Source organism: Malus sylvestris, chromosome 17 (assembly GCF_916048215.2).
Source record: "Malus sylvestris chromosome 17, drMalSylv7.2, whole genome shotgun sequence".
Classification (NCBI taxonomy): domain Eukaryota; kingdom Viridiplantae; phylum Streptophyta; class Magnoliopsida; order Rosales; family Rosaceae; genus Malus; species Malus sylvestris.
Genome location: NC_062276.1, coordinates 6,754,515 through 6,781,038, shown reverse-complemented (window position 1 = coordinate 6,781,038; position 26,524 = coordinate 6,754,515). Strand labels below are relative to the sequence as shown.

The 26,524-nt window shown below is 34.7% G+C and overlaps 1 protein-coding gene and 2 pseudogenes across 1 annotated transcript; all 3 read left to right on the top strand.

The window, feature by feature from the left end:
- Nucleotides 1–8,488: 8,488 nt before the first annotated feature.
- Nucleotides 8,489–10,250, top strand: LOC126610091 ((E,E)-geranyllinalool synthase-like). Its single transcript, XM_050278059.1, has 4 exons — nucleotides 8,489–8,769; nucleotides 8,957–9,086; nucleotides 9,186–9,431; nucleotides 9,726–10,250. The coding sequence occupies exons 1-4, from the start codon at nucleotides 8,582–8,584 to the stop codon at nucleotides 10,248–10,250; spliced, it is 1,089 nt and encodes a 362-aa protein (XP_050134016.1). The 5' UTR covers nucleotides 8,489–8,581.
- Nucleotides 10,251–18,205: 7,955 nt separating this feature from the next.
- The window catches only part of LOC126610089 (S-linalool synthase-like), a 58,276-nt pseudogene continuing 49,957 nt past the window's right edge, over nucleotides 18,206–26,524 (top strand).
- On the top strand, nucleotides 19,388–24,722 carry LOC126610090 (S-linalool synthase-like; annotated as a pseudogene).

Here is a 26,524-nt window from a genome sequence, read left to right as displayed (position 1 = left end):
CTTCTTTCAGTGAAATAACTGTGCAAAGATAACAATAGTTGATTATCTGTGATGATTTCCTATTCTTTGTGCAGGACAAGGCAACATGGGTGATACTTTACAAAGGAAAGAGTAGCCAAAATGAGTTGTTTAGGATTCCTGTACATGTGTTTCCAACTTTACTTCCTCAAGGTGATTCTATTGCTGCTGCATTCTTGGGAAAAGCTGTCAAGACTTCTTTATGGCATCACAGGTTGGGCCATCCTTCAAATGAGATTTTGGAAGCTATGCTCAGGGATTCTAATGTGTCTGTCTCTAGTGATGTAAATGTTCATGTCTGTTCACACTGTCTTAGTGGCAACATGAGTAAATTGCCTTTTTCAGGGAAGTTAGATAGGGTTGACATTCATTTTCATAAAATCCATACTGATGTGTGGGGTTCTTCACCAGTTGTATCAGTTAAGGGATTCAGATGTTATGTGTCTTTTGTTGATGAAGCAACAAGATTTATAGAGGTATTTCCTTTAATGAATAACTCTGAAGTTTTTGGTACTTTTGTAAGATTCTGTGCTTATGTGGACAATCAGTTTAATACAAAGATAAAGGTATTACAATCTGATGGTGATGGTGAATTCTTAAGTAATACTTTCAAGGATTATCTTGCTACTTATGGGATATTGCATTTTATACCTGGTTCTTATACACCTCAACAAAATGGCTTGGTGGAAAGGAAACACAGGCATATTGTTGAAAATGCTATCACTATGTTGAATGTTGCAAAGCTTCCTCTTAAATGTTGGTACCATGCAGTTTGGAAAACTAAAATTTTGAAAATGCAATCAGAGTTTGGAAAACTGTTTGATAAGAAACCTGATTTGTCTTCTATGAAAGTATTTGGTTCTACTATTTACTACCCTTATCTCAAGCCTTATACTGGGACACAAGCTTCAACCTAGATCAAGTCAATGGTTTTCTTGGGTTATTGCTTTGGTTACAAAGGGGCAGTTTGTTATAATCCCATTACAAATAAAATAGTGATATCAAGGCATGTCATACACGATGAAAGTTGTTTCCCTTTTGACATTGGTCATTCATCTTCAACATGTCCACGGTCAGATTCAGTTCAAACTTCCAATGTATCTACGAGACCTGTTGTGGTTAATCTGATGGTTTCACCTACAAATCAAGATGCATCCTTGTCTAGGAATTTAGTTTCATCTGCATCACCTACTAGCATTTATTCCCGAGACTCTAATGTGCCAAATCATGCACATGATCCTAATCTAGATGATGTTGCTTCCAGTTCTAATGGTACTCTTTCCAATCCCTATGTGTTGCCTGTCCTTTCTTTAAGACAATTGGAAGCTGTTTTGCCATTTACTACGTCTTCAGTATCCACTGCTTCAGTACAAGCAGATGTTCTTCAGGGTATTCAAACAGGGCTTAAATTTGGAACCATCACTAGAAAGGATTACACTGCACTTGCAACAGTTTTTCCTCAAGTTCAAACTTTGAAATTACATGATTATACTCATTTTTTTGGAGGATTTACCTTTGTTGCTGATATTACAGATTCTTCTAAACCCTCTAACTTCAGGGTTGCTTCTCAAATTCCTTATTGGCAACAAACCATGCAAAAGGAGTATGATGCTTTGCAAGCTCAAAATGACCAAGATTCCTTTTAGCCAAGCCCTTAATATCAAGCTTAAGTCAATTAAGGATACCAGGGTGGAGACCAATGCACATGACGAATAATGTGAACCTTACGAGGGATGAGTTGGATACCTAAAGAAAAAATGATACAAATATCCGAACCTTAAGAGTATCTAAGAATAAACTTACCAAGATGAGTGATCCCAAATTTTTTTTGACAAAACATTTAATTGACATTCAAAGGCAATGTAGAGGAACTGTTCAATCCTTGAAACTAAACTTATTGTGTGCTTTCCAAATAGTAGTAACGATTAAAAAATCCCACAAAAATGAAGATGAAAATGGTATAAACGAAAAACTAGTTTTTAGACAAATGACAATCCACATTTGTTGAAAATTTTCTCACATATTGGGTTAAATATCTATGACACCACACTTGTGTCTCTTACATTTACAAAAGATATTGAAGAAAAAATGTGATTCTATTTAACAATATAATATGACATTTTTATATTTGTAACCAGTGAACAGTCTTCATAAGTAGTTTTTCTAGGAATGACCGTGGCTCTAATTCCTTCATGATTCCAAAGCACCATTAAGAGTGGATATGCAACAGACTCAAAACAACTCATGTTCAATACTCTGATGAAGAACCTACTATATCAACCTCACAACGATCAAACTAAAATATAGTGAGACAACCGAACTCACATATAGCAAAAAAACTCAACTAAGCGAGACTGCAAAACACATACAACTCATATTGAGTTTTCGTTATGATTAACCTACTATATCGACCTCATAACAATCAAACTAACATATAGTGAGACCACCAAACTCACATATAGCATAATTTTCCAAGATGACAAAAACTCAACTGAAGCGAGACTGCAAAACACATACAACTCATATTGGGTTTTCGTAATGGTTACAAACACATACTTATTGAAAATATCCACCAGTCTACTCCACCTCTACAATGCCGGACTAGCCAACACCCCTGACAACTTCACCACTCCCTAAAGAAATCCACAACAACCTCGAGTTAATCAAAGCAAGGCATGTTAGAATATGAACATGAGAAAATGTATGTAGTCGATTATTTGGATTCAAAATTGTGTAGAAAAGTGACACATCCCGACCTGGAGTGTCCACCTGGACTCTGAATCGAGTTGTACTGGCCGGCACCAAGAATGTAACGAAGCCATAAAGTGTAGTGATGTGGAAAATGTGAGTAGATTTAAACCTAAAGTACCTAAATGTAAGACTGCGCATGTGAGCAGGAATGAACTCATTTCACACGTGATGTCAGAGTATAAGTAAAGTACAGTAAAGGTAAAAGAGGAATTATACCGTCGATAGTATACCCACAACAACATTTTGCCATAAATCCTAGTCGACACGAAAGCTCTACCACTAATACTTGGAGGAGCAAAAAACAAGGGTGAGTGGGCCTAAAAATAAAGTTTTGTAAAAACCTTTTTGAAACATAATAACCCCTCACCGTAAAACAAGTATAGTTTCCAAAATAGATATACTACGTATAGTATGAAAATACTTACCATAGCCAGAACTATCTCAAGAATGCAATACGTCACAAACTTTTGTAAATAAACACATGACATATGTAATCATATATTCTCACATAAACAAACATATCATATCGAGTGCTCATCGACATATGCTAACACACGAGTTCATGCAGAGGTATTCTGACATGAACATGATTGGGTGTAATAATGATTTATGCTCTAGTACTACAATCACGTGAAGACTGGCGCTATGCGCATCATATACGAGTTCTAATTGCCTATAGCAATCTAGGACAGGACTGGCATCTACAATGGATCTAAAGTGAGTGTACGGTGTGATGTGAACATACACGTGAAAGACTGGCCATGGCCCCGGGCGAGTACTAACACCAATGCAGCAATGATGAGCAGATAATGTAAATATGATCATGCAACAGTAATTCAACAATTCTAGTCAATATAATATTATTCTTCACCATAAATATAATTAAGGCATCCCCTTATAGTAAGCTTACATGTCCTCCCGTAGGATTATTTCATAATTTTCCAATAATAAGACATTTCTTATAAACATTAATTTAATTATGGCAATCATGTAGAAAATTCATTAATAAATATATATGTGGAAACTAACCAATACACACACACACACACACACACACACACACACACACACACTACATGAAAGAAAAGACCCACTCACAAATCATGTCGTTGGGTCGAACCCACCTCGCAGGCATCGAAGATCCTTGCGATACATTTCACCTAGATACGAAACCATGTATGTAAATATAACATACTAATGTAATTATGCGTTTTCGTACAAAGTATGGCTAATAAAAGAACTATTTTAAAATTGTCGAATTTCGAAAAGTGGACAACAGATTTGGATTCGGCATGTCGAGAAACCTAATGAGGGACCTCGAGTTCCTCCACATGCTGTCGCATGCGCTGCACACACCAGCACCACACACGCTTCACGCGCAGCCAATACAAACAGTACTAACCTTCCTCGCAAGTTCCTGCAGTTTTGTAGGTTTTTCCCCCGATTTTCAGAGCCAATTTCTAGCTCAAAACCTAACCATTTTTAGTGTTCTACCTATGTATGTGAAGCTTGTAATGAGGAGAGTATGATCATACCATCAATGTTCCACTTGGATTCTAAGAGCAGTTCCAGCGTGGGAGCCTTCCTCCCAGGCAATTCACTATTCAATCCACCCAGTGAACAGTAACTGCCCTTAATAAACAGTAACTGCCTTTTGCATCTCCAGTGTGGGAGCCTCCCTCTTGGCAATAGGCAATAAAATATTAATATTTTTTTATTTATAAAATAATACAAAATAATTTTATTTGTAATTTCGGATAAGATTTTTAATGAGTTTTTTATTATTTGGTATGTTTATGTAATTTTATTTGGTGTGTTTTTGTCACTTGAATAAATATTCTCTTAGTATAAATAACTTACCAAATTAAATAAATTTACTCTCACTTTAAATAAAGTACTAAATTCAATAAATTGGAAACAACATAACGTACTCTATTCAATAAATAATAAATTACAACCCAAAGTGATTGGAAAATTATGGGCTCCGATTACAAAAATTACTCTATTCATCATCACTTAACCAATTTTTGGTGCTAGGATGATCTTCTCTTGTCATGCTAGGACCCTCTTCTCTTGCTCTCGCTTCTCTTGCAACAAATAATACAAACAAATATATTGTTACTTGATCCGTGTAATTTTCCCCACTTCGAAGATTAGCACTAGCTTGTGCCAAGGCGTCTCTCCATGTACTAAACGATTGGCTAGGTAATTTCCAACGACTGGACATTGATTCTTTGGTTCTTTTCCCACCCATTTTCTCAAGATAATTGGTATGAATAAGACTCCACATTTCTCACAACTGCATCTCATTACCCGTAAGTGAACTATGAGTAACTTCAATCCAGCTAGTACACAACGCAACATCTTCAAGAAACGACCAATTCATATCTGCATCAGTAGTCATTTTGTTGAAAAAAATTGGATTGAAACTTTGAGAGAAAGATAGGAATTTGATTGAAAGTAGTTGAGAAAATATGAAATTGTGGTGTAAGGTAGATGATAATGAGAAGGTATTTATAGAAAAGTAAAAACAATTTTTTTTAAAAAAAATTCAGATTTTTTACAATTTTTTTAAATTTTTATTGAACTAATTAATCTCTGCCGTTGGATTTAAAAAAAAATGAATTCCAACACTTCAGATTGTGCCACGTGTCACAATGGTAACTTTTTTTAATTTTAAAACTATTTTTTATTTATTTATTTATTTATAAAGCAGAATAATATCAACCGTCGATCTCAGATCCAACGGTTGATATTAAATAAATTTTTTTATTACTATTGCAAATCGGACGACCCATTTTAAAGAGCCGTTGAGATCGAACGGACCGTGGGAAGCCACCTGGCTTCCCAATGGTAACTGAGGCAGACTGCATCGCGGGTCCCTAGGGTCTGAAATCTGTCGGCTGCTGCGCCCCCACGTGCTTGATAGAAAAAAATTTAAAAATGGGACTGACGCCAGACTGACGTTAGCCCTACGTCAGGTCCACCTCGGGCTCGAGGGCTGGCGATTCCTCATAGGCCTGTTGCTCGGGCCTGCCCAGTCCCTCGGGCTCCCCACACTGGAGGGCTTCAGCCGGGCTATCATGCCATGTTAACATAAATGCTTATAATTATTATTCATTCCATTTTCTCATAACAATTCAAATTATTCTCATCTAATCCATTCTAGTAAATAACAACAAAAAATTATCAAAATAACAACAAATTAAAATAACAATTAGAGTGCAAAAAAAATTAATTTAACATAATATATTCTTACATTACTCAATATTATAAGTTTATGTTATATTTAATATTGTTAATTTAACATAAATGCTTATAAATAATATTCATTCCATTTTCTCATAACAATTCAAATTATTCTCATCTAATCCATTCTAGTAAATAACAACAAATTAAAATAACAATTAGAGTGCAAAAAAAAATTAATTTAACATAATATATTCTTAAATTACTCAATATTATAAGTTTATGTTATATTTAATGTTGTTAATTTAACATAAATGCTTATAAATAATATTCATTCCATTTTCTCATAACAATTCAAGTGACAAAATTAATTAATTCGCCTAAATATGAATTAATTTAACAAAAATAATAGAAATTTATCTAACTACTTAAATTACAATTTTTAAATAAATAAACTTGTGTATTATACAATTTAAAAATTAAAGAATTTAGTGATAGAAACCTGAATTATAGAAGAATTCCGTCGTCGATCAATTCTTTATGTACTTAACCAGCTCAAATAAATTCCCTACAAAAATAAATTGTATCAAAAAATTAAACATAAGAGGAGAAAATAAAAATACTACAAGCAAGAAAAACTTACCTTTGTGAAGAATGAACTTGGAAGAACTCGGGAAGGTGAAAGAGAGAGAACACCAGAAGGTTTGTAAACCGTGAGAATGAGATAAATGCAAGAGAAGAAGAAGAAAACACGGGGGAGGGTATATAAAGACCATCAATCTGTCACTTACAACCAACACCAGGTTTCAAAATATTTTAAAAAATAAAATATATGTCGCTCAGAATCGACGCAGGATTTAAAATATATAAAAAAACCAATTAGTGTCGCTTCTATATGCGACACCCATACTTTATGTCGCTTAAAAGCGACACTGTTTTATTTAAAGCGACGCCAGTATTTAAAATTATTAAAATGTGTGTCGGTTATAAGCGACATTAAATGTTTACGTCGGTTTAAAAGCGACGCAGGCTTTCTAAATCCGACGTCATATTCAGTGGGTGTCGCAACTCTCTTGTGCGCCACTATATTATATTAAACTGACGCAACAACTGACACTATAGGGCCCTTTTGTAGTAGTGTAGTGACTTCGGCTAGATTGAGTTTGAGCTATGAATTCAGCCGAACAGACTACCACAGGGGTTCCGGCTAACATATCACATTTCTATGAAATTATTCTTACCCGAATTATTTACTCTATTATATCTTGGCATGGCATATATACATATGAATATGATTATGTGAAACATGAACTGAATTGATATGATTTCATATATATATATATATGTATGTATATGCTTACATCTTGATTCTAGGAAAATTATACATGTTTTACAGCGAGGGGTTAGATATGTTGATTAGTGAAATGTTTTTGTAAAACATTTGTTTTTGCCCACTCATGTTTTCTGTTTTGTGCCCCTCCAGGTTCTAAGTAAGTTGTTGTAGGTGGCTCGGGATCGTCGGCAGTTCTGACCTATTTGAATAATAGTAGGACATTCCTGGTATTGTGTAACTAGTACTTATCCTACTGGACTGCATCTAGACTTATTATGCTCTGATTAGGAGTGTTCACTGTTGTAACTAACTCCTATCATATTCGTTTAGTAGTGCACTCTAGTAATTTGGTTTTTAATTATTCGTATATTTGCTATCTTTATCGCTTCCGCACTGTGCACATGGCTACGTCACTCTCACGTGACGGCCATCATGCCTTGACCTCGGTCGGGGTGTGTCAACCTTAAAGCCTGATTTTGTTATTAATAAAGCACCTTAAAGTGCCTTTGCCCACTCAATATATTTAACAAGTAATCTAATCAGGGTTTAAGTTTCACAAGCAAAAGATTGCTCAACATAAAATTTCTTCGAATTTCCATATGGCTAACACAATCACTTGTCTCTTTCTGTACATCCTATTCCTATCATCAACTCTTATCACTACCTAGAGTGACCATGGCAAAACAAGGGTTGAGCATTAAGCTAATCCACCACGATTCCCCCGAATCACCCTTCTACCAACCCAACCTCACTCGATCAGAAAGAACTCGAAAACTCTTTCTCCTAACCAAAGCGCGCGCCAACTACATTCAAGAAGTCATCACCCATATCATACTATTGGATATAGATGACATGTACACTTGTGCCACGTGATTAGAAGCTTACAGGATATGCTAAGCGGTTGTAAACAGAATGTATAAAAGGGATTTTCCCTCTCTTGTAATGTACTGTTGCATTTTCTGAGAAATACTAATTAATTGAACAGATCAAGGCAGTCAAATCTCTGATTAAGCAGTTTAATTTATTAATACCTCGCAGATTATCATGTCAAACCAATGCCATGCTACTACAACTTGCCAGGGAGAATTACACACTACGGCAGTCCATGTTCAGAAATGAATTAAAGGAATTAGAAAGGTTCGTATTCACTCTCTACACTTTCACTTACTTCCATTTTTTTTTTAATTTTAACCGGAATTAATTAACCATGAAAACCTTTTTCTTTTTCTTTTTATGTTTTGGGTGAAAAATTAATCATGCAGGTGGTCAAAAGACATCGGTCTTGTTGACATGGGGTTTGCTCGACAGAAAACCGCGTACTGTTATTTTTCCGTTGCTTCAACAGCATCACATTCTTCCCTGTCATATGTACGGCTCGCAGTTGTGAAAGCTGCAGTCCTTGTTACAGTTGCTGATGATTTTTTTGACAAGGAAGGTTCGATGAATGACTTGGAGGCTCTTGCCAATGCCGTCGCGAGGTACAATATATTAACACATGATTTTTGTGTGCGCCGGTTATATAAAATTAGTCATGCAATATATAAATTGTTATGTGTTGGATCTCACATACATGTTATAAGATAGAAATTATATATAATCTGCGCATAGAAATTTAAAGTAACGCATATTATTATTTTTAGCTAGTTAAATGTGTACATCATACAGATGGCAGGAAAAAGAACTGGATGGACATGGAAAAGCTATATTCAAGGCTCTAAAAGATTTTGTTGATGACATTTCTTGGCAATTCTTCAAACAAAGTGGATATGATATAAAGAGTTATCTTCAGGACCTAGTAAGATTTTTGGTAAAATAATTTAGTTGACATAATTGTAAAAAAATAATAAAATGTGTTACTTATTCTTTTTTTGTACATTTTGCCGAGTGAATTTAGTGGCATCAAACATTTGTAAGCTGGTTAAAGGAAGCAGAATGGAGCAGAAATGGGCATCCCTTGTCAATTGTTGAGTACCTCCAAGTAGCCAAAAGCTCTATTGCTTCACATACTATTCTTCTTACAGCTGCTCTTCTGCTTAATACACCTCCAAAATCAGAGACCCTCAAGTCCCCTCAAAGTCATCCACTTACAAATTCACTTATGCTTTTGACACGGCTATTGAACGAAATTCAAAGCTATCAGGTATATGAGGAGAAATTTTTAATGTAACCGTCATATTGTCATATGATATTATTAATGCATCTTTTATGGTGAACACCAAAATTATTATATTAGGGACCTAGGTTATATCACTAATAAAACATGTTTTGATAAAAATAAATAAATGCACATAAATAGACTAAGGATAACTTCACATGGTGGTGGGATAACCTCGCGGACGAGAAATTCATAATGATCACATTCTTGATTAGCATCATGTTGATTTAATATAATCTTAATCAATGGGGAAAATTGAAATTAATGATTTCATTGCAGAAGGAGCAAGAGGAGGGGAAGCCAAACCTTGTTCTGCTACACATGAAGGGAAGTCCCAAATTGGGGGCTGAAGAGTCAATTAGGATTATACAGAAGATATTGGATGAAAAGAAGAAGGAGTTTCTAGAACAGGCTCTGGGGAATAAGGGCATCAACGGTGATGATATGCCAGAGGCATGCAAAGAACTCCACCTCTCCTGCCTCAAAGCCTTTCAGATGTTTTTCAATTCATCAAATGTATATGACTCCCCAACAGAATTGCTTGCTGACATCAACAAAGCAATTTATGATCTCTTGAAAATGGAGGCACAAGGAATATTAAAGAAGGATAAAACTAAAAGCTTGGCTAGCTATGGAAAATCCCAGACTACTTGTGTACTGAAAGTCCAACGGAACTCAAAGAAAGAATTTGTGGCCAAACCTTACTTTGGATATGAGGTCTTGGCACTTCAGCTGAGAAAACCAACTATTTTTTCGACATTCCAGAATTCCAAGGTTTGCATCTATTCCGGCTACTGGGGTTAACACTCCTCTTTTAGCTTCATGCACTCGTCGCATTAGTGCAGAAATAAATTATAAATTATTCTGTTTGTAAAGTGAGGAATAAAAAGATGACTGCGAAAGTGGCTAGTTAGTCACCTTAATGTAATTGTTGAGAATAAATATCATATTGATAGGATGAGAGATTTTGTATGTGCTTATAAATAAGTTGGATTACTTTCCAATCATCATATTGTCAATTAATTTTAATGTGGAACTTATTATATCTGGCAATGTACACGTTTGTGTTTGTGTTAATGTATAATAATTTTGATGAGTGGAATTGTACCTCTTATATATAAAAATAATCTTTATGAGTGGAATTGTCCCTCTTGCAGCCCCAATTGGAAGATAGTACGAAACCCAACTAAAAAAAATGAACAGAGGAGTTTTGTCTGTTGAGAAATTTGAGAAGGCAAGGTAAAGAAAGGAAATGTCTGAATTGCATTGCATTGTCCACCTTTAAAAGCACAAGAAATTCTTTTAATATGGACTCCACGCTGACTTTTCTCACTCACTTCGGTGCCTAAAAATTAAATAATAAAATTAAATGCACAAGAAAAATTGATGAATCCATATTATACCATATATTTTATCCTTATCTTAGTATAAATATATTAGGTATTTTGGTAGAATTTTGATACTTTGTTATATATTTTCAATGTAGGATATTCGACTTCCTTTGGAGCAAAAAGTGATCAAACGGATGAATTTTGGAGTGATTCCAATTGGAGGATGTTCGTGAGTTTTTCAAGATGATTGTATCAAAGTTTCAGATTTTTCTACCAAACCGTTTGACCGTGTCGTTGAAATAAAGGCCCAGCACGCAACTTTCCCAGATTGACGTTTCTTGATGTTTTGGGTATTTGGAGGTCAAGATGGTATATTTTGAGGAAGATTCATTCTGAGGATTTGTAGGGGACGTCTCCAGCTTCCAAGAAATCTTTTGGGACCAAATCAGAGTTGATTTGGTCGGTCGAAAGTTTGAGTTTTTGAGAAGTTCGAATTTTAGTTTAAATGAGAAACCCTTTATTTTCTGTTTTATTATTTTATTATGTTTTCTAGTTTTATTCTAAGACTTTTTAGGGTTTTATTTTGTAGTAGTATAAATAAGACTTTTTAGCTGTTAGGGTTAGAAGGGAAGGAGAGGAGGAAACGCAAAAACGACCATGTCTATCCCTAGAAACTCCCTATCAAGCAATAAGACCAAGATTCCTTTTAGCCAAGTCATTACTGCTAAGCTTAAGCCAAGGATACTAGGGTGGAGGCCAAAGCACATGACGAATAATGTGAGCCTTACAAGGGATGAGTTGAAAAACTGATACAAATATCCAAACCTTAAAAGTATCTAAGAATAAACTTATCAACACGAGTGATCTCAATTTTTTTGTCAAAAGATTTAATTGACATTCAAAGGCGATATAAAGAAACTGGTCGATCTTTAAAATTAAATTTATTGCGTGCTTTCTAAATAGTATTAATGATAAAAATCCCACAAAAATGAAGATGAAAATGTAAATAAAAACTAGTTTTGAGACAAATAATAGTCCACATGTCGAATATTTTCTTAAATATTGGGTTAAACTTCTATGACAACACAGTTGTGTCTCTTATATATACAAAGAGACTGAAGAAAAAATGTGATTCTATTTACCAATATAATAGGACATATTTATATTTGTAACCTATGAACAATCTTTATAAGTAGTTTTCTCGAAAACAAAATATAAAAGGACAAATTTCATTGCGTACTGGTTTACCCAAGGACACCATCTGTTGCACAAAGTATTTCGTAACAAAGCCTTTTCTTTGCCTCAACTTAGTGCAATTTTGTTGTGTCGTAACCTTAAAATTGACGCGACAATGGACATTAGTCCTTTAAAGTTTGACGCGACGAATGCCTTTGCCTCAAGACATCTGTTGTCTTCGCCGCATAATTGTTTGCTTCTCGACCTTTACCCAAAAATTTGTGCGACAAATTGATATTCCTTGGGAAAATACTTTTTCTGTAGTAGTGTATTCCTTCATGATTCCAAAGCACCATTAACAATGACTGCAACAAACGCAACAAACGCAACAAACTCATATTCAATACTCTGATGTTGAACTTACCACATATAGTGAGACTCTAGGACCACCAACTCACATATAGCATATTGCGAGATGATAAAAACTGTACCAAAGCGAGACTGCAAAATACAGACAACTCATATTGAGTTTTCTAATTGCTACAAACACAAACTTACTGAGAACGTCCACCAGTCTACCCCACCTCTACAATGCCGACTAGCCAACACCTCTGACAACTTCACCAATCCCTAAAGAAATCCACAACCACCTCGCATTAATCAAAGGCATGTTAGAATATGAGTATGAGAATGTATGTTATAGTCGATTATTTGGATTAAAATTGGTGCATAGAAGTCTAATAGAAAAAGGCTTTGAATTGTTCAAGACCTTATAGGATTGAAATGCACGCTTGATTTTGGATTAAGACCTATTATTAGTGCAAGCATTAAATTTTGTAAGAGAGGAGAAAGTTTGCTATAGATGATTGGTGGTTCATCATCTTCAGTCCCTGCAAGGTAAAATGCACTATTTTGACGTCTTCTATAACTTCTTCTAGAGTGCTTCTACAGTTCAGTTTGATTCTTGTGTTTATCGAATTGTAGTTTTGATACTTGTATGATTTGTGGTTCATAAGCTTAATCTATTTGACTTATATTCTTGATAAGTTTAGTCATACAAGAAACCAAGCAATAAAAGACATATCCACCATTAACCCAAACCAGATGAGGTAGAAAAAACATTGCCAAAAGGAAACAAAAAAAGAGTCTAAGATTTTGGTTGGATCTACTAGTATGACCGCCAGACCAGATATTTTACAAATCTTGAGACAAAAGCCAAAGAAAAAAAAAAAAAAAAAAACCCTTTGTGTAAATAAGAATATATGATCAGTTATTTTTATTGGTTACTTAATCAGCTCCTAAATTTGTTGCATATCTCCCTTGGGTAGATTAAGCATGAAATTAGTATTACATGAGCTTGCTTGGTGGGATCATCTGTAGGCTGGAGCACAGGAGGTTTTCTGAGAGGAAATAGACTGTTGGTTCATGGACAGCAAAACCCTTATCCTATAGGATAGGTAATCAGCCAAACTATTGCATTTCACATTCACTCTATCTCATTTTCTTAGTATAAAGTAGCACAAAATATAATTTGCAATGAAAATAAATGACAATTATAGGGAAATGGGGGGTTCTAATGACGTGTAAAATAGTGCGTATATTGTAAACGCAGAAAAGTATATGTTGGGAATTCTCCTTCAATTAGTCCACATGATATCATGCTCACGACACACCGAAAAACATATTGGGAGACTTTGGAAGCAAACAAAAGACAAATTGAATCAGACTTGTAGGCAATAATTGGGGCTTTTCGTTCAACATGATTAAGACTATGAGGACTTGCTTATTTGGTCGGTTCAACATGATTAAGACTATGAGGACTTGCTTATTTGGTCGGTTCGTACGTACCATCAGTAAGTTTACAATTAACCAAATGACATGCATGACATCAAGATTAGACAGAGTCATGTTACTTTCTCAATCCTCGCATTTGCAGGCCGCCTCCAATTACTCAGATTCACACACACAGTCTAGTTCAATATATATTTTTAAAAACTGTGGTCATAGATAATGCACCATTTCCATACAGATAAGTATTAATAAGATTAGCTGTGTTTGTTTTGAGGAAACTTCTGTGCATTGGGTCGATTTCGACTATTATGGCCACCAAGTAGGTCCCTACATATTTACGTATATTTTAATTGGCTATCCTATAAGTAATTAGCTATCATATCTATAGGACATAAAAGGATAATAAAAATTAAAAATGAAATAGTTATCAAATAAAGTTTAAATATAGGGAGACGAGCCTGGGATAATAAAAATTACAAGCGAAATAGTTATCAAATAAGAGGGTACATTTTTCATACTACATTTGTATTACCTTTATAACAAAAGTAGATACACGTGGATCTTATTTTTATTAAAAAGATAGTACAAATTTGATATGAAAAATGTGATAAAAGAATAATATCAAATGTTTGCCTTCATGCAAAATCGTATGTTGTGATTATGGAGTCACTATACTAGCCAGCTACCATACCACGTTAGGTTAATTAATCAGGAGGTACTTACAACTGTAGCAGTATGCTTGACCAACAAGCACGAAAAACCAGCGTAGATTTTTATTAGGATTTTCATTACAAACAATATTGCATTACAAATAGTTCTTGAAATTGATCCATTATATCAAGATGATCTTTGAAATTATAAATTCATCAATGTAATATCTGAAAATGGATGTCACAAATCAATAAGGTCCTTCTATCACAATTTTGTTATGTACTGATGTGGCACATATTTGGGTCCCACGAGTTTAATAAACTATTGTCATGTTTTTGTCACAAATAGTCCTTGAAATTGACCCACTGCATTAAGGTTGTCCCTGAAATTGAAAATTGATCAATGTAGTCTCCAACAATGGATGTTGCAAATCAATATGGTCATTCTGTCACAATTTGTCAAAAACTTTGTTATGTGCTAATGTGTTACATAACCGAGTCCCACAAATCTAATTAAATATTGTCATGTGGATTGAAAATCTGATGTTTTTGTTTATTACCCTTTATTTTAAGTTTTAATTGTTTCAAATTATTTCTTTATTTTGAATCAACTATCGACATGGCGATATTTTATTAAACTTGTGCGACCCAAATAATTTGTCACATCACATAACATAATTTTTTACAAAATTGTGACGGAATGACTATATTGATTTCTGACACATATTTTCAAAAACTACATTGATCGATTTTCAATTTTAGCGACCATCTTGATAAGGTGGGTCAATTTCAATGACGATTTGTGATAAAATTAGATTTGTGGGACCCAGTTATGTGCCATATGAGCACATAACAAAAATTTTCATAGAATTATGACAGAATGACCCATATTGATTTACGATACCCATTTTCAGGGACTATTGATTGATTTTCAGTTTCAATGATCATCTCGATTTTCAATTTCAATCGATTTTCAACTCACATAAGCATTTAAGCATTCCTTAACCACCATCATGCAATTCACCAGCACTAAGACTCATCACCAACTACTGGACCATCCTGCGGTAGTTATATATATCACTAGATTTTTTTTTTAACAAACGATGTTATCTAGACTAAAAAGGAGGGAGATAGTCTAAGTCTCATAATAAGGTATCAATAGCGAGAATAAACCTAAAAAAATTTTACTTACAAGTGAAGAAAAATGTTATTAGATGTAAATTAAGTGCGTGTGAATCTGATATTTGGAGGAGGCCGGCAAATGCAAGGATTATGAGTAGTGCAAAGGAGAGTCTTAATCATGTTGAAGGAAAAGTCACAAAATGTGATCAGCTATTCATTTCGGCTTTTGCTTGCTTCCAAAGTCTCCCATTTATTTTTCGGCGTGTGTCGTGACCCATGATTCCATGTGGGCTAATTGAAGGAGGAAGTCCAACAAAACAATTCCAGCCCATCCAAATCAGCAGGGCCATTCGGTGGGTCCAACCCCCCTAAATCAAGTAATCGGACCATTCTCGCCCGCCTGTACACTTAAAGCGATATGACGTCAGGCTACGCGTAAAGGTGACTTCAGCATGACGTTAGTCACGGAAGATGTCGTCTTCACAACCACTTTCCCCTTTTTGCAAAATCCCAAAAACCCAATACTTACAAAAAAAAAAATAAAAAATAAAAAAAAAACCCAAATAATTACAATCACAAAACCCAATTCATTTTCATAATTTCTGCTAAAAAATAAAACAACGGAATTATCATACATCGTGAGAATCGTGGGCAGGGGATTGGCCTCCTGCGTAGCATTCCCAAAACCAGCTTGAACATTGCTTCTTCTATCGGCTCCCAGAATAAGAAAAACAACCAACTTTAAAAACCCTGCAACCAAATCGAACATTTTCTTCGATCAGTTTCCAGATCACAGGTGATCTCTGTGATGAAGGTTGGACTGGTAAAGAGCAAGGACGGATAAAATGAGGGAGGAGAGGAAGAGGTTTCGCAAGATGGACCGAGAAAAAAGATAACGCCAAAAAATTTGTGGATGGGTCCGGGTTCTTTAACCTTTATTAATTTTCTAACGTAAATCTAAACAACCTACTAATAAAATTATGTTTATCAATCAAAACTCCATGAAATTATTATTCTAACCCTCTCATCCAAACTTAACAAAATAAAAAGACATGGCAATTTAGTAATTACATATCACTGAAATTTTTAGTTTTTTACATGAACCTCACAGCTGGATAAAAGTAACATATCCTATTTAAAAAAAAGAGCTTTATATCTAGAGAAAAAAACTTTTATTATATTTCAAGGAACTCCACTAGTTTTTAAACATGCCAAGGAGAGACAAAAACACAAAAACAACTAAAGCACAACGCAATAACATGGAAACAATGTTTTAAAATATCAGTCATACCCCTAAGATTTTAGGGTTGTTAATACAACTCAACCCTCACAGTTCCAACAAAATCAATATGTGCCCTAATCTCAACTCATCATCGATTATTTCTACAGAATCAGTTTTGAAATTATATGCAAAATCAGTTTGTATCCTTTATTACTATAATCAATTTAATCTGTCCTCAATCATTTTTCCAGAATCAGTTCAACTCGTCCTCAACTATTTGTGATAAAACCTCTTTTTATTAATAATCATGATACATGTCTATCAGGCCCTCCCTCGGGTACTAATACTGTATGGATATTGTATATGTAACCTGACTAAATTATTGTCAGCTGAATAAATAACCACACACACGCACAAATTGACATATGCCAGCGAGAGAAGATAATGACATGATTGGTCGAATCTCTAAATCTAATGTGGAACAAATTGATATCCTTTCGTCACTTAGTATTACGATCTAGTAGTATTTCTCTTCACTTGTAAATACGAGGTTTTAAGTTCGATTATCGCGAAAGACGAATTTGAACTACATTATTGTTAGTCCATTGTGAGGCTGGACCTTCATTTTTCCTTAGTGTAGATAATATCATTTGTTCAAAAAAAAAAAAAAAAAACTAATGAAAATAGTTTGAAAATTTTGATTTTTAACGATAAGGACAAAATAAAGGGTAAAGTGAATAGTATCAGGATTTACTTTTTAGTGTAAAAAATGTTATTTTTCGTTAAAGTGAACAGTGCCAGGAGCTTTTCGTTATAATTCCAAAAAAAAAATGATACCATTTCTACATGTAACAGTCATGAATTTAAGAACTAGAAAGGAAAAAAAAAAAAAAGGGAGAACCAGAATTTAGAACTGAACTTGCTTTAATTGAGTGGTGCTATTATTGGAATGCCAATTGTGATTCGTGAACTATGTTCCAAATGGGTTGACTTTGACTCTAATGATTGCGGCAATTGTATCGAACCATCGTCCGAGAACAGGTGGAGGGGAAATTAGTTTCCGTATGCTTGTAGCTCTCTATAAATACCATACAAATTATATTAGGGGTGGGTTCAAAAAACCGAAAATCGAAAAAAAACGAAAACCAAACCAAACCGAAGCCGAAAAAAATCGAACCGAAAAAATACCGAACCGAATTTGGCCAGTTCGGTTTAGGTTTTTGAGGTTCGGAAACCGAACCGGACCGAACCGAACCGAAAAAAAAATAATTTATATATAAAATATAAATACTAAAAAACGTGTTGGCGCCAGGGTTTGAACCCCTGACCTAGAGGTTGGGGATGGCTGTTTCAAGACAACTTGACTGTGAGATTGTTTTGTCAGAATTGTACCCGAACTATATTTATAGGTTTCTAATATGTAATGCTTTTATAAAATTTCTTAAGTTTACAAACCTAGCCGTCACTCTGTCTTCCATTTCAGTTTTTGCCTTTTCTCATACACTCTCTCTCTCCCCTCCGCTACTTTCTTCCTATCTCTCTGCTTCCTCAGTCTCTCTCTCTCTCTCTCTCTCTCTCTCTCTCTCTCTCTCTCTCTCTCTCCCTCCAAATCAATCTCTCTCCAGTCTTCTCCTGTTCTCCTCACGGATTCCTTCTTCCAAATCATAATTTTCCCTCGCCCCCTTTCGAATCGGAAGCAGAGGAGGATGGCAGAGGGAGTTCGAATCGGTTCAATCTCTTCCTTATTTTAACTATTAATTTAAAAAAGATTTATTTTTTTGGTTTGGTTGTGTTTAATTTGGTTGATTTAAATTTGGTTGTGTTTTATTTTTTTCGTTTGGTTGTGTTTATTTTTTTCGTTTGGTTGATTTTAATTTGGTTTTGTTTTTGTGTTGTGTTGTTGGTTAATTTTAATTTGGTAAATTAGGAGTTTTCTGTTTGTGGTTTATGAAATAGTTTTTCTACTGTTGGGTTTTTCTCCATAACCCGCAACAGCCCTCCCTTCACCAAAGATCCCCAATCTCTCTTATTTATTTGTCGATTTATAGGTTTTTATGCTGCACCTGTTTTGCTTTTCTTGATTGTGCATGGTAGTAGAAGGGTGAAATGGTAGATGTCAGCTGTAATGCATAATTCAAATTTCTTGAATGTAATTTGATTCACTTGGAAATTAAGAAATGCAAAGATTGTTGTTTAATTGCTGATGAGCAGCTTAAATCTCATACGTTTCCCGATGGTGCACTTAAATTTCTTGATTAGTTTAGATGTAATTTGCCAATAACCAGTTGTATATGTTTGTTTTAAGGTATCTCATTAAGTGCATTTGAGGACTGATTGAAGAATGTATTCAATTTTTTCGGCAATTCAGAATTCTTTTTGCTATTGAAGAAGACGAAGAACAGGAGGATAAAAAAAAATAAAAAAAAATAAAAAACCCGAACCGGGCCAAAACCGAAACCGAACCGGAAAAAACCGAACCGAAAAAAAAACCGAACCGAAAAAAAATTGAACCGAACCGAAATTTCGGTTCGGTTTCGGTTTTGACAAAAAACCGAACCGTTAAGAACCGAACCCAGCCCTAAAAACAAGTGTGTGTACCTAAGTACTGTTAGTGTGTGAGTATCTAAAAACACAATATCGCATGGATTCTCAAGAAATTTTGGTTAAGAATCTGGTAATGAAAGTTAAACAAGAATTGTTTTCACCGGATGTTGATCTTGTTTCTCTTGTTCTTCCTTCTCCTTACGACATTGCGTGGCTGTCGATGATTTCGAATCCTCACCGAGGATCAGATGAACCCTTGTTCAAAGGATGCTTGGACTGGGTGCTCCAACACCAAACCACACGAGGCTTTTGGGGAGATGATGACCATGTTCCAACCATAGAGTCCCTCACTTCAACTCTTGTTTGCATTGTTGCACTTGCCACATGGGATGTTGGCCATGATGCCATTCAGAAAGGTACGTAAAAAAAACGTAAATGATCAAATTTCGCAAACCCCGAAAAAATTTACTGTCGGAAATACCCGTTTATGCATTTGGAATAATTGGTTGTTGCAATTTTTTCTTATGTTTATTGTTTAGGGCTAGCATTCATCCATGCAACCACAGAGAAGCTACTGGAAGAGCAAAATAATTCTTTTCTTGAGTGGTTTGTGATTGTTTTCCCAGCAATGGTGGAACTTGCAGAGAGCAAAGGACTGCATGTTCATTTTTCTCATGGTTCAACAGCGTTGGTAGAACAAGTCTTCCAAAAGAGACAACAAATATTCCAAATGCATAGGTATATATAATTTTTAGTTTTTATAATTTATTTAGAAATAATGAGAAAATACAAGAAAGAAATTAGGGATGAATAAGGATAGAGGATTGGTGGCCGGTAGAACATGGAAGAAAAACACATTAAATGATACACAACATAAAAACTAAAAACTGAAAACAATTTTATCGTAGATTTTCTTTTTAATTTTTGTTTTCATTTTCTATCGCATTACATGTGCATTTCTCCCTCCTCCCACACTACTCAAGCTTATTGAATCTAGTTTTTGTCGAAATATTTATCAAATCGACCGTAGTTAAGTATTTAATCTAGATTTTGTTGGAGCAGGTTGGTGCATAGTGGTGATCAGCAACAGTACTATTCACCAGAACTCATGCAATACCTGGAAGCTTTGCCTGCTGAAGCATATGATATTAACCTCAATGAGACTCTACTATTATGCCAAAGTGAGGAAGATGGGCTGTTAATCCAATCCCCATCAGTTATTGCATATGCTTTTATGAAGACAGGACGCAAGGGTTTTTGTCCAAATTGAATTCTATTGTCCAAAAATGCGGGTTCTCAGGTACGTAGGACATGCATGCATTTCAACTCCATCTATTGGCCAAAATTTCCAAATAATGTTTATGTTTTGTTTTTTTCTTCCTATGATGTGATTGCTGGTCTACGATGCGTAGTCTGCTGTCACCTGTACAAATGTCATCAGATTTAACCCTGGTTTGGTACTGAGGTGATTCTGAAAAAAGTGGTTATTAAAAAAAGCTGAGAGTTTTTTTATATTTGGTAAACATTCAGCTTCAGTTTTTTTTCACAGTTTTGGGTGAAAAAAAGCCAAAAACACAAAGCTGCAAAACCCAGCTTTGAAAAACCAGTTTTTTTCACATCTTTTTTACATAAAAGTTTATCAAACACTATAATACTGCTTTTTTTTTCAAAAGTACTTTTACAAAAAAGTTTACCAAACACTCTGATGCTTCATTTCACAGCTGCTTATTCTCACAGTACAGCAGAAGCAGTTTTTTTTCAAAGCACAACAATACCAAACCAGCCCTATATATACACACATACGAGATATGTCTGAGTATGCTATATTATTCTTTCAACTGTTAAACTGTTACTGAAAATATAAAAATAAAGATCTAACGTTTAAAAATTGAAGTTATCGTACACTTGGTAGCATTGTCGAATTTTTCATATACACTGTACCAAAAAAAAATCATTAAATCATAAAATAACCAAGCAAGTGGATTGTAACTTAGTTGGTTAAGAGACGTTTGTCCTTGCACCCAAAGTCTCGTGTTTGAATACCCCTCCCCATATTTACAAATAAAGTAGATTATTTTAGCATCTATGAAAAAATGACTAATTAACCACATGAAATCAAAGAGTAAGACAACTCTGTTATACATGTACAGTTCCTGCGATCTACCCCATGGATGAAAACCTTCTAAGGGTTTGTCTTGTTAATCGTACTGAGAGGCTGGGACTGGCAGAGCATTTCATGGCAGAGATAACAACTATGCTGGGACAAGTTTACAGGTGACGACCTAATATTCATCATTAAGCAATATACGCACACGATTAACTGGTTAATTAATCAATTTTTTTTATAAAAAAAAAAAACAGAAGTTACATCAGTTGCGAAGAGCCAAAGAGCAAGGAAAAGCATGCCATGCCACTTCAACTATATAAAGATTCACTTGCGTTTCGACTTCTCAGACTTCACGGTTATACAGTATCTCCTCGTAAGGATCAATTAATGCTTAATTGCTGTTATGTACATGCTTTCAGATTATAATATTTGTGATGACTTGAAACTTGGTTTTTTCTAGTCTCGTTATGATGTTGTAACTCTGTTGTGACATTCTAGGCATACGTTGTATAATTTTGTATATATCATATCATTTATCAATAAAAAAAATCAGTTTATTTATTAATTTACATACCAAAATTTGTTAATATTTGCAGGGAAGTTCTGCTGGTTCCTTCATGACGAAGATATGATGGTGTACATAGAAGAGCACCATGAAACTTTTCTGAGTGCCATGTATAATGTATACAGGGCGACTGATGTGACCTTTACAGGAGAAAGTGAGCTTGAGGATGTTAAGGAATTCTCTAAAAGAATACTAGAAAAGGAAACAATAAAAGATTCTAAGAATCTGGTCGGGCCTTCTAGTATGAATGGCTTGCAAGACCAGGTATACATATTCAGAATAAATATAATAAAAATTGCAATAAGAAAATATATTCAATCATTATAATTAGTTATTTAATGATAATGATCATCTCCTGATTAATTTTGTTGCATATCTCCCTTGAGTAGATTACGCATGAAATTAGTATTCCATGGCTTGCTCGGTTGGATCATCTGGAGCACAGGAAGTTCATTGAGACGAAATTAGAGCCTGTTGGTCCATGGATAGGAAAGGGCTTATCCTGCAGGTAATTAAATTAATACTAATCAATTGAATAGATTAAGGCAGTCAAATCTCGGATTAAGCAGTTTAATTCATTAATACCTTGCAGATTATGTCAAAGCAATGCCATGCTGCTACAACTTGCTATAGAGAACTATACACTACGGCAGTCCATATTCAGAAATGAATTAAAGGAGTTAGAAAGGTTCGTACTCACTGTCTACACTTTCACTAAAGAATTTCCATTTTTTTTAAATTTTAATACTGGAATTAGTTAACCATGAAAACCTTTTTCTTTTTCCGTTGTGGGTGAAAAATTAATCATGCAGGTGGTCAAAGGACATTGGTCTTGTTGACATGGGGTTTGCTAGACAGAAAACCGCGTACTGTTATTTTGCAGTTGCTTCAACAGCATCACATTCTTCCCTGTCATATGTACGGTCCGCACTTGTGAAAGCCGCAGTCCTTGTTACAGTTGCTGATGATTTTTTTGACAAGGAAGGTTTGATGAATGAATTGGAAGCTCTTGCCAATGCCGTCGAGAGGTACAATATATTAATGTATGATTAGTGTGTGCATGGGTTATGTGTTGAATTTCACATGCATGTTCTAAGACGGAAATATATAATCCACGTATAGAAATTTAAAGTAACTCTTGTTATTATTTTAACTAATTAAATCTGTACATCGTACAGATGGCAGGAAAAAGGACTAGAAGGACATGGAAAAGCTATATTCAAGTCTCTAAAAGATTTTGTTGATGACATTTCTTGGCAATTCTTCAAACAAAATGGATATGACATAAAGAGTTATCTTCAGGATCTAGTAAGATTTTTGGTAAAATAATTTAGTTGAAATAATTGTAAAAAAAAAAAAAAAAAAGTGTTACTTATTCTTCTTTTTACTCTTTGCCGAATGAATTTAGTGGCATCAAGCATTTGTAAGCTGGTTAAAGGAAGCAGAATGGAGCAAAAATGGGCATCCCTTGTCAATTGTTGAGTACCTCCAAGTAGCCACAAGCTCCATTGCTTCACAGACTATTATTCTTACAGCTGCTCTTCTACTTGATACACCTCCAGGATTAGAGATCCTAAAGTCCCCTCAAAGTCATCCACTTACAAATTCACTTATGCTTTTGACACGGCTTTTGAACGACATTCAAAGCTATCAGGTATAGGAAGAGATATTTTTTATTGTGACCGTCACACTGCCATATAATATTATTAATGTACCTATTATATTAGTAGTAAACAACTATATTGTTATATTAGGGAGCCAGAGTATATCTTTAATAAAACATGCTTTGAAAAAAAAAATTCGCGTAAATAGATTAATGATAACTTCACGTAGTGGTGGGATAATCAGACTGAAATATCTCTCGGACGAGAAATTCATAATGACCACGTTCTTGATTAGTTGTCACCATGTTAATTAGTATAATCTTAACTAATGGAGAAAACTGAATTTAATGATTTCATTGCAGAGGGAGCAAGAGGAGGGGAAGCCAAACCTTGTTCTGCTACACATGAAGGGAAATCCCAATTTGGGGGCTGAAGAATCAATTGGGATTATACAGAAGGTATTGGATGAAAAGAAGAAAGAGTTTCTAGAACAGGCTCTGGTGAATAATGGCATCAATGGGGATGATATGCCAAAGGCATGCAAAAAACTCCATCTCTCCTGCCTCAAAGCCTTTCATATGTTTTTCAATTCTACAAATGCATATGACTCCCCAACAGATTTGCTTGCGGACATCAACAAAGCGATTTATGATCCTTTGAGGATGGATGCACAAGGAATATTAAAGAAGGATAAACCTAAAAGCTTGGCTAGCTATGGAAAATCCCAGACTACTTGTGTTGTGAAAGTCCAAGGGAACTTAAGGAAAGAATTTGTGGCCAAACCTTACTTTGGATATGAGGTCTTGTCACTTAAGCTGAGAAAACCAACTATTTTACGAGATTTCGGAATTTCAAGGTTTGCATCTATTCCGGCTACTGGGGTTAACAGTCTTCCTTTAGCTTCGTGCACTCGTCATGTTAGTGCAGAAATAAATTATAAATTATTTACTTTGTAAAGCAGATGAATAAAAAGATGAGAGTGAAAAAGGCTAGTTAGTCACCTTAGAGTGAATTTCACGTTGATAAGAGGGGATAGACTTTGAATGAGCTTATAAATAAGTTAGATAACTCTCAGTTTCCATGTTGCCAATTAGTTTTATGGTGAAGCTTATTATATCTGGCAAACATGGTTTTGTTGATGTATAATAATGTTTATGAGTGGAATTGTACCTCTTATATAAAAAAAAAAAAAATTAAAAAAAAAAAATTCTTTAGAGTGGAGTTCCAAAGAGTATTGTACATATTATTTTGCTTGCTTCCCCTTTTTGCTAGCAAACTATTATTGGTATTCTAAAAATTCAATGGTGCACTCTTCTTAAGATTATCTTTCATTTTAAGTGTAGAAAGTTAATTTAGAGTGCACAATTAGATTATTGGAATACCTATAACAATTCCCTAAAAGTAAATCAATTAGGAAGATAACTTGTAACATATTTTTAAATCTTGTTTTACATACCAACCAGATTTCATCTTAAACGAAGGCTGTCTAGGTAGATATATAATAAGGGAACTTTAACGAAAAGCTCTCGGTATTGTTCACTTTAACGAAAAACCACATTTTTACATTAAAAAGTCAATCCTGATACTATTCACTTTACCCTTTATTTTGTCCTTATAGTTAAAACTCAAAGTTTTCAAATTTTTTTCATTAGTTTTCCTATATAATAAAGCACCTTAAAGCCTGATTTTGTTATTAATAAAGCACCTTAAAGCACCTTTGCCCACTCAATATATTTAACGAGTAATCTAATCAGGGTTTAAGTTTCACAAGCAAAAGATTGCTCAACATATAATTTCTTCGAATTTCCATATGCTAAGCGGTTGTAAACAGAATGTATAAAAGGGATTTTCTGAGAAATACAAGTTGTCTTCTATTTGAAGTTTCTTCTTTTTGATCGTCTGCATTTCTTCTTACTGTTAATATGGTATCTCAGAGCCACTTTGCTTGCGTGATGGGTTCTTGGTGATTTTTTTTTCCCGCTATGGTGTTCTTCGAGGTTTGGTGGTCTCTCTCCTCGTCTTCAGTCATCTGGTAAATTGTAAATTTTGTTTCGGATCTTGTTTCTTTGTTCAAGATTATAGTAGTAGCTTGTCTGAATTCAAGGCCGATGCCCAGACAGCTTGATTGATTAGATCATTTCAGATTGTATGCTATTGAAGCGTTCTTGAAGGCTGATGCCAATTCACATGATTTCTGTGATGAATTAAGGTCGATAACCAGTTGTTCATCCAGTATTGTTAGTTGATTGTTCTTCTTTGTGAAATTTTGGACGCGAAATTTGAGTTTTACATCTGGGTTTTTCTCCTAAGTCGGTGATTTTTTCCGATTTCATCTTCTTGGTTTGTGGTTGTGATTCTTGATTGATATTGTTGCTACGTAATCATGTCTGAGTCAGTGAAGCTTGAGAATCTTTTAGGGATGTTAACAATCAAGTTGAATGATGATAATTTCATTAAGTGGAATTTTCAGTTTTGCTCAGTGCTTCGTGGATATGATCTCTTTGATCATTTCACTGGTGAACTTGTGTGCCCTCCTAAATATGTGCTTAATTTTGAGATGGGGGTTACTAAAGAAATTAGCACTACTTATAAAACGCTATGAGTGCTACAGATGGTCTAAAGAGAGGAATGGAAATGATTGACACTGGAGCTCCTTTAAGTGTTCCAGTCGGTGGAGCGACTCTAGGACGAATTTTCAACGTTCTTGGAGAGCCGGTTGATAATTTAGGTCCTGTAGATACTCGCATAACATCTCCTATTCATACATCTGCGCTTGCCTTTATACAGTTAGATACAAAATTATCTATTTTTGAAACAGGAATTAAAGTAGTAGGCCTTTTGGGTTAAGACAGATATGCCATTGCTTAGTCTTCTTATTGCTACACTTAGTGATGATGCTATTGAGCATGTGGTTGGGTGTAAGACTTCTCATGAAGTTTGGACTGCTTTGCAAAATAGATATATGT

Bases quoted from the DNA above. Each gene is read 5' to 3' on its own strand.
- LOC126610091 (XM_050278059.1), top strand. From the start codon at position 8,582: ATGGGGTTTGCTCGACAGAAAACCGCGTACTGTTATTTTTCCGTTGCT. The intron at 9,087-9,185 runs GTAAGATTTTTG...GAGTGAATTTAG, and splicing joins AGAGTTATCTTCAGGACCTA to TGGCATCAAACATTTGTAAG. The intron at 9,432-9,725 runs GTATATGAGGAG...ATTTCATTGCAG, and splicing joins ACGAAATTCAAAGCTATCAG to AAGGAGCAAGAGGAGGGGAA.